General features: G+C 37.3%; 1 protein-coding gene across 1 annotated transcript in view; it reads left to right on the top strand.

Annotated features, from left to right (window-relative positions):
* LOC134744111 (guanylate cyclase 32E-like) overlaps positions 1-14,392 on the top strand; it is a 109,348-nt gene that overhangs the window by 84,433 nt on the left and 10,523 nt on the right. The window contains exons 17-19 of the mRNA XM_063677805.1: positions 642-782; positions 1,295-1,418; positions 9,651-9,719. Coding sequence (XP_063533875.1) covers positions 642-782; positions 1,295-1,418; positions 9,651-9,719 — 334 coding nt within the window. The remainder of the gene's footprint in view (positions 1-641; positions 783-1,294; positions 1,419-9,650; positions 9,720-14,392) is intronic.

Raw genomic sequence — 14,392 nt, 5'->3', positions numbered from 1 at the left:
TTTGAAGGATTATTAACTTTAATATTTTGTATTTTAAGTACCTACGAGTATATGAGCGTTTTAGTAATCAGGCACGTACGCAGAACTTCGGTTATATTTAGAAATTTTGCCTTCGCAGAGACAGTAATTTAAGTTTGATAAATATACCTATTCACTCTTCTGAATAGAAATACTTGTCATACGTAATTTATTTATAAAAATATTACTTATTTAGTCTATCCTATAATAAAACTACCGCTTGTACAATGGGCTGTGCTCTGAAGAACTGTTTGACATGATGCCAACGGCCGCTTTCTATCACCGCACCGCTCGCCATCGGCAGGGTTTTCATCCTCACACCCTAGCACCTAAATGGTCGCGTACTGTGCGGTTTAAGAGGAATTTCCTCCCGCGTACGCTTCGGCTGTGGAATGAGCTCCCTGCCGAGGTTTTCCCGAGGGGCTACAGTATGGGGTTCTTCAAAAAAGGAGTGTACAGGTTTTTAAAGGGCCGGCAACGCGCGTGTAATGTCTCCGGTGTTGCAGGCGTCCATAGGCTACGGTAACTGCTTACCATCAGGCGGGCCGTATGCTTGATTGCCACCGACGTGGTATAAAAAAATAAAAATAAAAAAAACATAGTAATGAATTGTTTTTCTTCAGGAAAACGAACATATTTGACAACATGCTGGCGATGATGGAGAAGTACGCAAGTAATCTTGAAGCGCTGGTGGCGGCCAGGACTGAACAGTTACTCCAGGAGAAGCGACGTACGGATGATCTGCTGCACAGAATGCTGCCCAGGTGAGAACAGCTCCAACTTTAGGGCGGTTTCAGACTAGCGTTTTATACGAGCGTACGAGTGTAGAGACCAAATGTAGGGAAATGTAACGAGCGTGTAAGCGCGTAACGCCGAAACGACCGTGTACGCCCAGAAAAATACGCTAGTTTTCAACAGAGGCACTTTTCATATGTAGATAGGCAGGTTGATAGGTAATTGCTTTTCGACATTAGGATGTCTTATTATCAGACGTCGGCGGGGGTGAGCTATTTGCCTTATACAATAATATGACGTGAGGCATGTCAAATTATAAGGTAAATAGCTCACCCCCGCCGACCTCTGCTCATTATTGCTATTAACAACAACAATTCTGATAATTTGATTCCTAATTCCATAAATGATGATCATTTTACCGTAATTGTTTTATTAAAGATACTTAGAAGACACTAGGTCGATCAGGTCACTCTAGGTCACTCAAATAATTTTATTTCAATAATGTTTTGCATGCTAATAAGAATATTTACTTTTTGAGCAGGACAGTGGCAGAGGCCCTGAAGCGAGGTGAAAGGGTCCAAGCGGAGAGCTTCGACTGCGTGACGATATACTTCAGTGACATCGTGGGTTTCACCAATCTAGCGGCAACCAACACACCTATGCAGGTCAGTTTACTTCGGTAAATTTCATGGCATAGTGTTTAATTTTTCTTTTATTATTCAAATTAGTTACACAGCATTACAGTGTTACTAGTATTACTACTTAGGCACTGCGAACTACAAAACAAATAAAAATACAAAGATACGAGAAAACACAAAATACAATTTAAGCACTTGATTTGGGTGACGACGTAACAGCGTGGGCCAGCGTGGCTCCGTTGCGTCGTCTAACTCGGCGTAGGATTATAATTATGTAGTATTTGTTGTAAGTTATGTAACCAAAATAAAACCGGCCAAGTGCGAGTCGGACTCGCGCTCCAAGGGTTCCGTACGTTACACAATTTTTAACAATGTATTTTTTATGTGAAACGTGAATGAAATGTCTTTAAAGAACCGGTAGGGGTCGGATCAAAAACTAATTAAATTCGACTCACGCTTGACTGTACATTTCTAATAGGTTTTCCTGTGATCTATAGGTAAATAATTATTTTGTGCATTTTTTTCAAAATTTTAGACCCCCCCCCCCCCCCGGGAATAATATTTTTTTAGCTATGTTCTTAAATAATTTCTAGACTATATATTTTACATTTAAAAAAAAGATTCTTACAACGAGTTCTTTCATTTGATATTGTAACACGATATACATCGTTTAAAAAAACTTTTTTTTTAAATTTTCTCATTTAAAAGTGGTCCCGATGTTTAAAATTCATTTGTTTATGTTACATGTCCGTCTTTGGGTCAGAAACTTACATTATGTGTACTAAAACTACCAAATTTCAACTTAATTGATCCAGTAGTTTCGGAGAGAATAGGCTGTGACAGACGGACAGACATAGACAGACAGACGCACGAGTGATCCTATAAGGGTTCCGTTTTTTTTTCCTTTTGAGGTACGGAACCCTAAGAAAGGACTAAAACAGAATGACAATATAGATCACGTCCATTGATAGGTAATAAAATAACGTTAGCTATGCGGCGCTCAATAATCCGGCTGCCAAGACAACGACTGACTAAACCTGCCTTTGATATTAATTCTTAAAACATTAAGTACAATGATCCGCCATCCGCCTTTTGTACCTTTGTAAATAAATAAATGATCGTTGTGCGAAAAAATAGCAAACGCAAAACTTCAAAGAAACGCTCTAATTAAACCGTGGTATTTCAATGGTCCTATATTGTATAATATTGCTTCAATAAAGCCCGGAATCCCTTTGAATGCATGTTCTGACAATGGGTGTTCAAAACCAGGAATTTATTGTAGCCATTCTACCGCTAACTGCCTCCGGTGTAGCCCTTTAGGTTTCACCTTTCCCCGTAATGCCGGATAGCTTTTGAATTTAGTGATTTTATAAGAGCCTTAACACTCGTGTTTTTCGCCGAAGGCGCAGCGGTGGTGGCTCGAGCCCGGTTCACATTTGTCTGATGTTATGTTGTGTCGTGACGCATAATATCGGTTTCATACATTTATATGGTTGCGTTCACATTTGTCTGATGCACTCTGCGTCAGACAAATGTGAACCGGGCTTTAATATAAGCTTCAAACCTACATATGTACCTACCATAATAATGACAATAATAAATATTCCTTATTGCACCACCACGAAACAAAATTTTAAAACAGATACCATACTTTTTTTGAAAATAAATTAAAATTACATTAAATTCAAAATCGCTTTTCGCGTAAAGGATGATTAGGTTCCTATAGTAACGGCACCAAGTATGAGATATTTAAGAGAAAATTTGGAGTAGGTATTTTTGATATTACACCGATACCTGTACAACTTCTACCGCTTTGTGCATTTAAATTTGAATTATGTTTTATGTTTTCGACGTTATTTAATGAAAGATACTGTAATTGGTATGGCGCCATTTATTTTAAAACATTGAAAAAATTATGTAACGTCAAACTTAAGCAGCTCTATAGGGACAATTAGACTAAGTAGATATGATTAGAAAGTTACAGATTCGGTATTTAAAATTATTAGTTAATCCTAAAGAGAAACGAGCCTGTAACAAAGACGATCAGCTGTTCAGATTATGTAATATTCTACCAGTGAATGAAAAATTCAAGTTATTTGTAGCATCTCATAACTGTAGTTCACAGTCATCTCCATGTAAAACACAGAACAAAGATAAAGTGACTGGAAGAAAACCTAAACTATTCTTAGATCATTTTACTCCCATTAATTACTACTGGCCCTACGGGGAGCGGACGTTTCAATATTTGGTACCTACCTAAAATATTTAATGCGCTTTCAGAAAAATTGTTTGCTGAAGAGATAAGCCCATGTACTTTTATTAAAACATGTGTTAAAAAATATTTAATAGATAATTACCCACAGGAGCAGTAGACTGGTCAGCTAATCATGGAAACATATAAAAAGTGGACCCGTCTTTGCTGGCCGTGAAGGCCTAACAGAATAGTTAGAATTAATTTTGCATGCTTAGTTATTAAGTTAAAATAAAAATGTCTATATTTTATTGACACAGATGTATTACAAGAGCTCAACTAATTGTTTCGCAATTTGGCAGTACTATTTCAATGTAACACCTATGTACCGTGTCTTATGAAATAAATGAATAATAGTAATAAATTCGTAAATAAATTTACAGAATTTGTGGCATTTGTCTCATTATTTACTGTAAGTGTGTAAGTCATAAACAGTTTTTGGACGGCTCGTAGCGAAACGTAGAGTACTGTGATAAACATGAGTTTCTACAATCATAATATATGATATAAGATTCAAACCAAGAACCTATCTTAGATAATACAAATCATACAGAGAGAAATGAATAAAAAACAAAAAAAAACAAGACTAGTTTTAAATGAACGCTTAAATTTTCATTATGGTAAAAGGAACACTTAATAAAATGGTAAACTCGCATTAATTTTCTCGTGCAATGGCCCTATTAAGATGTTATACAAATAAATTACGTTTTACGATTATGCATAAGTATCTCTTTACAGTTCATAAACATCGGACCTGACCTGGGTCAAACAACCCGGAAGATTTCAGGTCAGGTCAGGTCTCGTTTATCATGAACAATGTTTTTATTAAAGTTATTGCTTTTCATTATTACAGACATTCTTGCCGGGCTTCATTTTTCAACTCATTCTGTTTAATACAGTAGGTACGCTGGGTACGCTGCACGTTGCGCAGCAAAGAAATTCAGATAAGAACTAAACTTTTTTTTGTTTATTGAACCAAGTTTTATTTTTCACATATTATAACGACAATTCGATTGCCTCAATTTGTCCAACAGATCTGTCATTTTAATACAACATTACCCTAAAAAAAAAAAAACCCGACTTCAAAAAGAGTAAAATAAAATATTTTCCCTTTTATATGGGCTAGCATCTGATAATTATGTTTGAAGTCGTCAATATTTGTACGATTTTAAATGCATACATCTTTGCATACAGATCTAAGAAGCGGCAGATGTAGACTATCATCCCGTGTATTTTATGATTTTGTGAGAAGACCAAGGTAAAAGGAACAGTGACTGCCCAGTTTTTGCGAAAAAATGATCAGTGAATCATTTCACTGGTCATTTAAGTCACACTACTATAGGTATATACAAATTATAAACTCAAATAGATTACCTACGATGATGTACTACCTATGATGTAGTGGTGAAGGACACTGATGGAGGGTTTCGTCACTTTATCTTTAGTATATACTAAAGATAAAGTGACGAAACCCTCCATCAGTGTCCTTCACCACTACATCATCTGTGAAAATTTTAACTGTCTAGCTATCACGGTTCATGAGATACCGCCTGGTGACAGACAGACGGACAGACGGACAGTGGAGTCTTAGTAATAATAGGGTCCCGTTTTTACCCTTTGGGTACGGAACCCTAAAAACTGTGTTATACATAGAGATACTTAACCATAGCTAAACTTCACCTCGACTGTATTTATATTTACTATCTCAGAATTTAGTAATACATTATTATTTATGAAATACTTACATTATTTTTAGTGGACCTTCTTAAAACCATAGAGTAACTTATACTAGAGCGGTACTGTCATAGTAAATTTTGTAACCCCAGTAAATTCACTGCCATCTGTCGACACACTTTAAAACTAAAAATAAATATTTATAAAAATACGATAAAATGTATTTAAATATAGATAAATGATTTTTTTATTTGCATTAATTATTTTTTTGATTTTGACCCATGTTCTTTCACTGATATGCGTTAAAATTGTTAAATAACAAACGAAACCGTCAACGCCATCTATAAGTCAGTTGGCCAAAGCTAGTAGCGCCCTCTGAACGAGAATCAAATTTTCTTGATTTTCGAGGCACGTTTTTTCCTTAGTCTGTATCCATCTATTACGGAGTTATATCTATCTTTGTTAAAACTATTATTAAAATGAAATCTATTTGTATATCATTAAAACAAACAAAGATAATCATAAAATATTGCAAATGTCGATCTTTTAATGCAAAAAGCCATTAAATTTATTCTGCTTTTTTATTTTAAGATGTCGTTATGTGACCTTATCTCACGACGAAAAAGTAGGCTTAAGGTGCTCAACATACTGTTGCTTTTTCAATAAAATGTTTGCGCTAGATACGACGTTGCTTAGATAAACGATATTCATTATGCGCCATAAACACAAAATATAAACTGAAACTTTATATGGGATCGCTAAAAGTTTTAGGGCTTTTAGCCGATCTGCGAGCTGCGTAGTAAAATGAGAAGGTAAAGGGTGTTTTTTTAAAGGTATACAAATTCAAAATGAAATAAAACACGTAAAAATAAATTTTATTATCATGGTATTGGTTTTATTTAAAATATATTCTTATGCCATTAGGTCCTAAAAATGATTTCGGGCATATGGGCGCCACGGCTGGCTCGAATGAAGCGTGATCGTTTTCTTTGTTAGCCTAATTAAGTGTCCCAGTGGTGTCCCACTCCTGGCAAAGGCCTCCCCTCGTTTCTCCACTCAACCCTGTCGTTTGTACTTTCTTCCCAATCCGGATAAAATGAGTATGTTTGGTTATTTAAGTGACTCAGACGACCGTAAACACGGCAACGAGTGACAAAATAATGTTAATTCACCCATTTAATGAACTACTTAAAAATGAGACCTAGCCTGCCTAGGCACAATCGAGAGCAACTAGGCAGAACCAGAGGAAAGGGGACGGCCGCTTCTCCATACAAACGTAGTGCCCATTTTCCTCTCTGGATATTGAACGTAGGGGTATAGCTGTGGTTGATATACAACAAATTGTGTCAAAATATATTATTTTCAATAATGTTAATATCCAGAGAGAAAAATGAGGACTATGATTGTATGCAAAAGCGATTTCGCGCGGGTCCTCCACTTTCGTCCTTATTTTCTAATGAAATAATATCAAGGTCCTTTGTTTATGTTTATGATCTTGTGTTTAGTCTGGACCGATAGAAGAAGAAATAGTGTACCCAAACTAATTTACCTTTATTACTCCGTAATCTAAAATATTCGATCATGAATATTCCAGAAAAAAAATGTTTAGTTTCTTGGTTGGATTCTAATGGTTGGATCACCAACCATTTTTTTTTATTCACTTAAACCTTAATTACATATTTCGATATAAACAAACGTCACGAAAAGTTAGGAAAGTAAAAACATGCTCCCTATTTTCTTCCGGAAATGGAATCTAGTGATGCCAAAGATAGATATAACTTCGTAATAGATGGATACAGTCTAAGGAAATAACGTGCCTCGAAAATCACGAAAATTTGATTTTCAATCAGATGGCGCTACTACCTTTGGCATACTCTCATATAGAGGGCGTTAATGGTTTCGTTTGTTATTTAACGCATATCAGTGAAAGGACGTGGGTCAAAACAAAGAGGATATAATAAGATAGAGCGGTACTGTCATAGTAAATTTTGTAACCACTGTAAATTCACTGCCATCTATCGACATACTTTAAAACTAAGAATGAAGATTTATAAAAATATGTTAAAATGTATTTAAATATGGATAAATCATTTTTTTATATGCATTAATTATTTGTATATGATTTTGACCCATGTTCTTTCACTGATATGCGTTAAAATTATAAATAACAAACGAAACCGTCAACGCCCTCTATACGAGAGTAGGCCAAAACTAGTGGCGCCATCTGATCGAGAATCAAATTTTCGTGATTTTCGGGGCACGTTTTCTCCTTAGACTGTATCCATCTATTACGGAGTTATATCTATCTTTGGTCAAAATAATAAAAATAAAAAAATGTTCAAAGATAACAAGGTCACCCTGAATAGTAACAAAATTAATATATTTGTGTCCTGGCCTAAATTTGGTACGTGTTAAAGGGTTAAAATTTGTATTAGCGCTCGGATTTTATTAATTTGTACAAAATAAATAAACCCGAGAGTAAACTGACAACAATAATAATGCGGTCGCTTCGTGGGTGTCGCAACACTTATCAAGGCGTACTCGTAGGTCGTGTAAATATTGCTTTACTTGAGCTTATTGCAAACTCTACACTCGCAATCCGAAATAAGTTTATTTTCGTAGAAAATGTTAAGGCAAAAAGTGTGCGCGTGTAATCTTTACGCGCGACTGAAGTAAAACTTATTTGACGTTTATCGCTTTGTTGGCACTTTGACGTGTGTCGTGTGTCCTATTGTGCGTGTGTCACTACCGAGCATTACTTACGTCAGAAAAAAATCTGAGTTACCCTCTAGACGCGCCTAAAGAAGTTTTATTTCAAAAACATCAAATCACACGTACGTGACAGAAGAAATGAGCAGCTATCTAGCTATGAGTAGTATCTACATACTAGCTATTCCCTGGCACTGGAGGAAAACGAATTTAAGAAGCCTTTCCTAAATTTTAATTTTGTGGCTTTCCACAGATAAGGGTCCTTATCATAGATAGATCCGCTGCCATCGTCAGTTAGTATCGGGATTTAAACATACATTTATAATATTGTACGCATATATAATGTCTACTCACACATAGACAGTGTACTTACACGTGCGATCTTGCGCTCTGGTTGGTACACACACACGCTAAATTGATTGTAATTACACAATAAAAAATGTCAACAAGATGTCGTTAATTTACTAAGCCACCGCACCAATAGTAAGGACAGTAAATCTATGGAGCAGTATGCGCTTTAGTCTCAGACTAGGAGGATATAACCGATTGCTCCTCAGGTCAATCAAAGCTGATTTGGCCCGGTAACCACGAGATCTTACCGTGCATACCCCCCCAAAAAAAAGGGGGGGATAAAGGGATCGGCTCCCCAGGTCCAATCTATGCTATTTTTCTTCCTGCTATATCATTTTGATCAGAAAATAGAGACACGCGCCCAGCTGTCATACCACTTCTTATATTCATATTTCTGTGGTCCTTATGCGCATGGAACATAAGGACTCTTTAGGCATGGAACGCCACTTATGACAATCGCATTTCACAGATCCCTAATATGTCATAATTGTTTTTGTAGTCTTACAATGAAATGTATTGTTATTGATGCAATAAAGAGTTTATTATTATTGTTAACACTTCTATAAGCTGAAAACAGTAGGTATTGATTGTAACGTAAAGCTTTTTACAGATAATAATATTCGAATCAACGGGACCGCCCTCGAGAGAGTCAATAGGTTTAAATACTTAGGGCATAATATTGTTACCGACGACACAAAGGACGATGAGGATATAGAGAGATAACGGAGAGCGTTGTGTGTAAGGGCGAATAAATATGCTTGCCCGAAGGTTTGCTAGATGTTCAAAAGCGGTAAAAGTAACTCTGTGTAAGGCATTTTGTTCATCATTTTACACAGGTAGCCTTTGCTTTTTGGGTCAGCTATACCCAAAAATCGTATAATGCTCTACGAGTGATGTACAACAACGCCTTGAGAATGCTGGTTGGGCTGCCTAGGTTCTGTAGCGCCTCCGCCATGTTTGCGGAGGCTCGAACCCATGGCTTTCCAGCAATTATACGCAAGAAAGCGGCCTCATTACTGCGTATAACCAGGGATAGCACAAACATCATTCTAAGGATGGTTGCTTATCACGTTTGTGTTTGTTGTCCCATAATGATAAGTTTAATTAAGTCATTAACATAGTTTTTAAGCCTTATAATATGTAATACTAACACAATAGGATCACTGTTATCTTAAAAATAAATAATTGAAATTGAAATTGGACTGCGATTATCTCTAGGGAGAAAAGTATCAATTTCCCTGTCGGCTTGTAAGTAATGTATGCTTTTGTTTCAGGTTGTGGACATTCTGAATGACTTATACACATGCTGTGATGCCATCATATCATATTACAATATTTACAAGGTAAAATATTTATAACATTTGAAATAAGACTTTAAAAATTTCTTTAAAAAAATAATAAAATACAGACGCAGCACTGCAGTAGCCAGTTATATGGGTCAAACATTTTAGAAAAAGATCACTTCTGTGGACAATACAATAAAAAATAACGACTGGTAAGTACATAGATATCCCGGTTTTCTTATTTGAGTCTCAAATACTGAAAAAATGTATCTCGCCTGTAAACACCCCGATACATTCATGACTGCCTCTCGCGTACCACAACAGTCGATCAGGTTTCATTAATTCAGGATCAAATGTCTGTATGGGAAGGACCCATTTATTTATCTATTTAATCTTCATTGCACAAATGAAAAACTTATCGTACAAAAGGTGGACTTAATGGCAAAAGCATTCTCTACCATTGTCTTGAAGCAATACAAAAGTCACAAATGATAGTCAAAGTCTGACAATCGCACTTTACTGACGAAACGCCCCTAACAAAATGGCAATACGTCGTGACGTCACGATGTAACGTCGCTATTGCTAAGTGTCGATGTATGGAAAACAAGGAAATGTCGATTTTTTCTGTGAAATATTTCGTTTATATATATTATTGCCATACGATATTTTCTTAAATAAAATGTAAGGAATCGAAGGATCCAAATTTTAATTCCTTTTTGGAAGTTTAAAAAAAAACTTAAATTTTGAAACTTTGAGGTCTTGTATTTTCTTATAATCCCATATATATTTTAGGTTTCCAATTTATTGTGATAAATTGCTCATTTTCTATATATTTAACTAGATTTAGTTGTACCAAAAGAGACTTAAAGGAACTATCATATGAATCATCATTTGACGCGAGCACATTAATTGAAGAATAAGCCCCGCGCTACACGTGTAGCATAGCAACCTAGCAACGGTCTAAGGAGCTATTTTGGATACTTACGCCCCTACCGCCTTGCCGCAGGACAATAAAGGTAATTGTTCCGGCTTGTCTACACATATCACAATTAAGAAAGCAATTAAGGAATCCCGTCTATGTGTAGACTGCTTAAGAGTCACACGAAAGCGAGTAGAAGTTTTTCATTATCATCATATTCATCATCACATCGGCCTTTTATCGTCCACTGCTGAGCATAGTCCTCTCTTCTAGTACGCCACTTGTCCCTGTCCAGAGCTAATCTCATCCAGAAGTGACCCGCAGTCTTCTGAATGTCGTCCACCCAACGAGCCAACGGATGACAGGCGCTCCTGTCGCCTGATAGCGGCCACTATTCCGTTAACATTTTGGTCCACCTGCCATCACTACATGTCCCATGCAGATCCATTTTCATTTGGTAATGACGTATGCCACGTCTTGCACCTTAGTGCTCGTCGGATCTCGACATTCGGCACTCGGTCTTGAAGTTTGATGCCGAGCATGGCGCGCTCCATAGCTCTCTGCGCCACTCGGATTTTATGCACATCCTCCTTAGTGAGCGCCCATGTCTCGGCACCGTAAGTCGTGGTGGGCAGGACACACTGGTTAAAGCGATTAGTTTTCAGGCATTGTGGAATGTTAACGGGTTTGAGGAAGTCCGCTAGTTCATTAAATGCCGCCCAACCCAACTGGATTCACTGGATTCTCCTGGAGATCTCCTTCTGCTGGTGCATTTGTCAAATGATAGAAAACAAAATTAAACTTTTCCTCGCTCTATTTTCTTTGTATAACAATTTATAGCAACGAAAACTAGTACCAGCATAGATATGTATTGTAATGGGTACACTACATAATTCCGAAAAACGTTATGCCGAATTTCAGAATACCGAATTTTATTATTCCGATTTTTAAATGCTCGACCTATCAAAATTCCGACTGTCGTAATTACGAATGATGAAAATCACGAAGATTTATATTTCCGAAAAGCCGAAAAGCCGAATTTTGTAAATTCTGAACCACATAATTCCGATTATAACAATTCCGATGGTGACAAACACCGAATTTGACAATTACGATTTTTGAAATCACGAATTCCGAATTGCCATTATTCCGAAATTTTAAATTCCGAACCACAGAATTCCGATTATAACAATTCCGACAGTGAAAAACGCCGAATTTTACATTTACGATTTTTGAAATCACGAATTCCGAATTGCCACTATCCCGAATTTTATAATTCCGAATTGACGTTATTCCTTTTTTAAATATCCCAATTTTTAAATTTCCGAATAACGATATTTCGAATATATTGTTGAAGTTCGTTTTCTTGAGGGTCGCAGTTCTAATCTAACCTAATCCACTTTTCTGGCAACAGTTCGTTTTCTTGGGGGTCGCAGTTCTAACCTAACCTAACCCACTTCTAACAACAGTTCGTTTTCTTGGGGGTCGCAGTTCAAACCTTTTTTTTTTTTTTTGTTAGGAGGGAAAAATGCATTACGCATACCACCCGGGTGCGGGGGGTGACCCGAGTGGTTATGTGGGACTCCCGTCTAGGCTAATGAGGCCCACGGTGTACCCACTAAAAAACCCCCCATATGCCGCCTCGCCGCCCTATTGGTGGGGTTACAGGAACGCTTGCGCTTGTCATCTGCGACCCCACCGGCGGCAGCCGCCCACGAGCGCGGCTCCTTCGCATGCCCGAAGGCCCTTCACGCTAGGCGCGCCAGATGGTAAGACGCGCCTTCCTCCTCGGCTTCCATTCTGTATTGTAGCGGACCCCCCCGAGCCCGCCACAAGGAAGCCACGGGCGCCAGGAATTTCCCCGGCGCCCGGCGACAGATCAGGTCTATGGTTCTGCCGCAAAACCACAACTCGGCTGCGGCGGCTGTATTGATTTTTCTTTAATAAAACAAGTGTAAACAGGTTGTGAAGGCCAAGAGGAATCTACCGATATGTCATTTAAAAAAATCCGTCCAGTATCCTGAGCTACAGGATGTACTGATTTTCAGTATTTAAACCCATAACCCTACTTTCTGTTTAAGTCGCAGTCGAGTAAAATGTTGATATTGGGGTAGAACGTGTACAAATGTATAGACAAAAGTGAAATTCATATTCCTCCAAGTTTCATATTAAGAGAATAGAGAATATCCCCTGAAAGGGTATAAGCGCTAAATCTGGATTCAGCTATTATTTTCTATAACAAGATGTATGTTTTCCGCAAAGATATCTAGGACTTTATTGTGTAGAATTTAATAAGCTTTAATGTTGCCTTACACCATATTTTCATAGAGAACGTATATTTAGAGTAAAACGCAAATTTCTCCAGGATGGTAAACATTTTCCAAGATGGCTGCGATTCCTCGAGGTCCCCAAATGTCAAATAGTGTGGACATGAAAAAGAGACCTCATACATACCAAATTTCATATCTTTGGAAGGATTTCGAGGTTAGACTTAATTCGATTGTGCTATTGTGTGAGTTAGCCAGGGCTTCCGTACAGCAGTGTCATAATTTTTATAAGGTTTTTTAACTTGCCACCCTATTTATTGGTTTAGCTTTTATTATTTTTGCAGTACCTATATTTTTATTTACCATCACATATTTTTTTCCAATTAAAATAATAAGATACGTTACTTGTGCTCCTGGCCGCCTACACATGCATACCTACCTTTGTTGCTTGTTACTTGTAGCGGATCTTCAAACCTTTATATTAAACGGTACCTAGGTATTTTTAGATTTGTGTTTCCTTTTTAGTGCTCCGTACAAAACTTTGTTCAAGGAGCACTTATGAGATCGGTATTAGAAATCGGTTTGTTTTTTATTAAAATGTACCCCCATAAATTTTATTATTTCAACAACAAAAGTCAAAACTAAGTCGCAGCTCTCAAACATGTGTTATACAAATTGAATTATTATTCCTTAGAGTTTTTGAATAAACACTGGGACACACGACCAGGACAGACCGATATGACTGATTTAGTAAAGAAACGAGAAAACTGTTTAAGAGACAGAACATGAACAATATTCTGGATAAGATCTCATCTCTACACTCGATAGTAGCAACACCTACACAAAACGTGAGAAAATCTGAGTGTATAAGATAACATTGAAATTATTTCGTATTTGCATTCGGAAATTATACTCCCAGGTTTGCCAAACAAGAAGAATCAAGCGTAGATTTATAAAAAGTGCAAACCGATAACGCAAATAATAGTACATTACTACACACGCCGGGCAATAGGGACTTGCCGGCAAGTCCCGCTAATCGAAACAAGGCCATTTTATGAACTTCCCGTTGTCTGTTTGTAATCAAAACTTGCAAACTAAATTAGACCCATTTATTCGGTTGAGCTGAAACCACAAATTTTAAGTAGAGTTCAGTAGAAATTGCAATGTAAACAAACCATCTCTGCAGCTGACTGTGCCTTCAATACTTCGTTATCTTGCACTTTTTAAGGACAACCATTTTCTTAGAGTTTTGAATGATTCACGGTTAGTTTCACTACTTATAGGTATATTGACCGGGACCGTGATTACCTTTTGTATTATTTGTGAGCTCCCGATATTTCGACGCAGTTACATGTTCACGGGTGACTGAAGATAGCGGGTGGGTATCAAAGTTGTGTAGACAGCGCTCTGTCTACCCTCATTCTTGCGCGTCGGCTGCGTTCACTTTCAACGTTACCAACGGTCGCATTCACACTTGTTGGTCCGGTCGCGTTCACACTCGTTGGCGTTAGGTCTAGTGGAACCATTTTCTTATCAACAGTTTAAAT

This window comes from Cydia strobilella, chromosome 9 (genome assembly GCF_947568885.1).
Source record: "Cydia strobilella chromosome 9, ilCydStro3.1, whole genome shotgun sequence".
NCBI lineage: Eukaryota > Metazoa > Arthropoda > Insecta > Lepidoptera > Tortricidae > Cydia > Cydia strobilella.
This window is presented reverse-complemented; position numbering and strand designations above follow the sequence as displayed.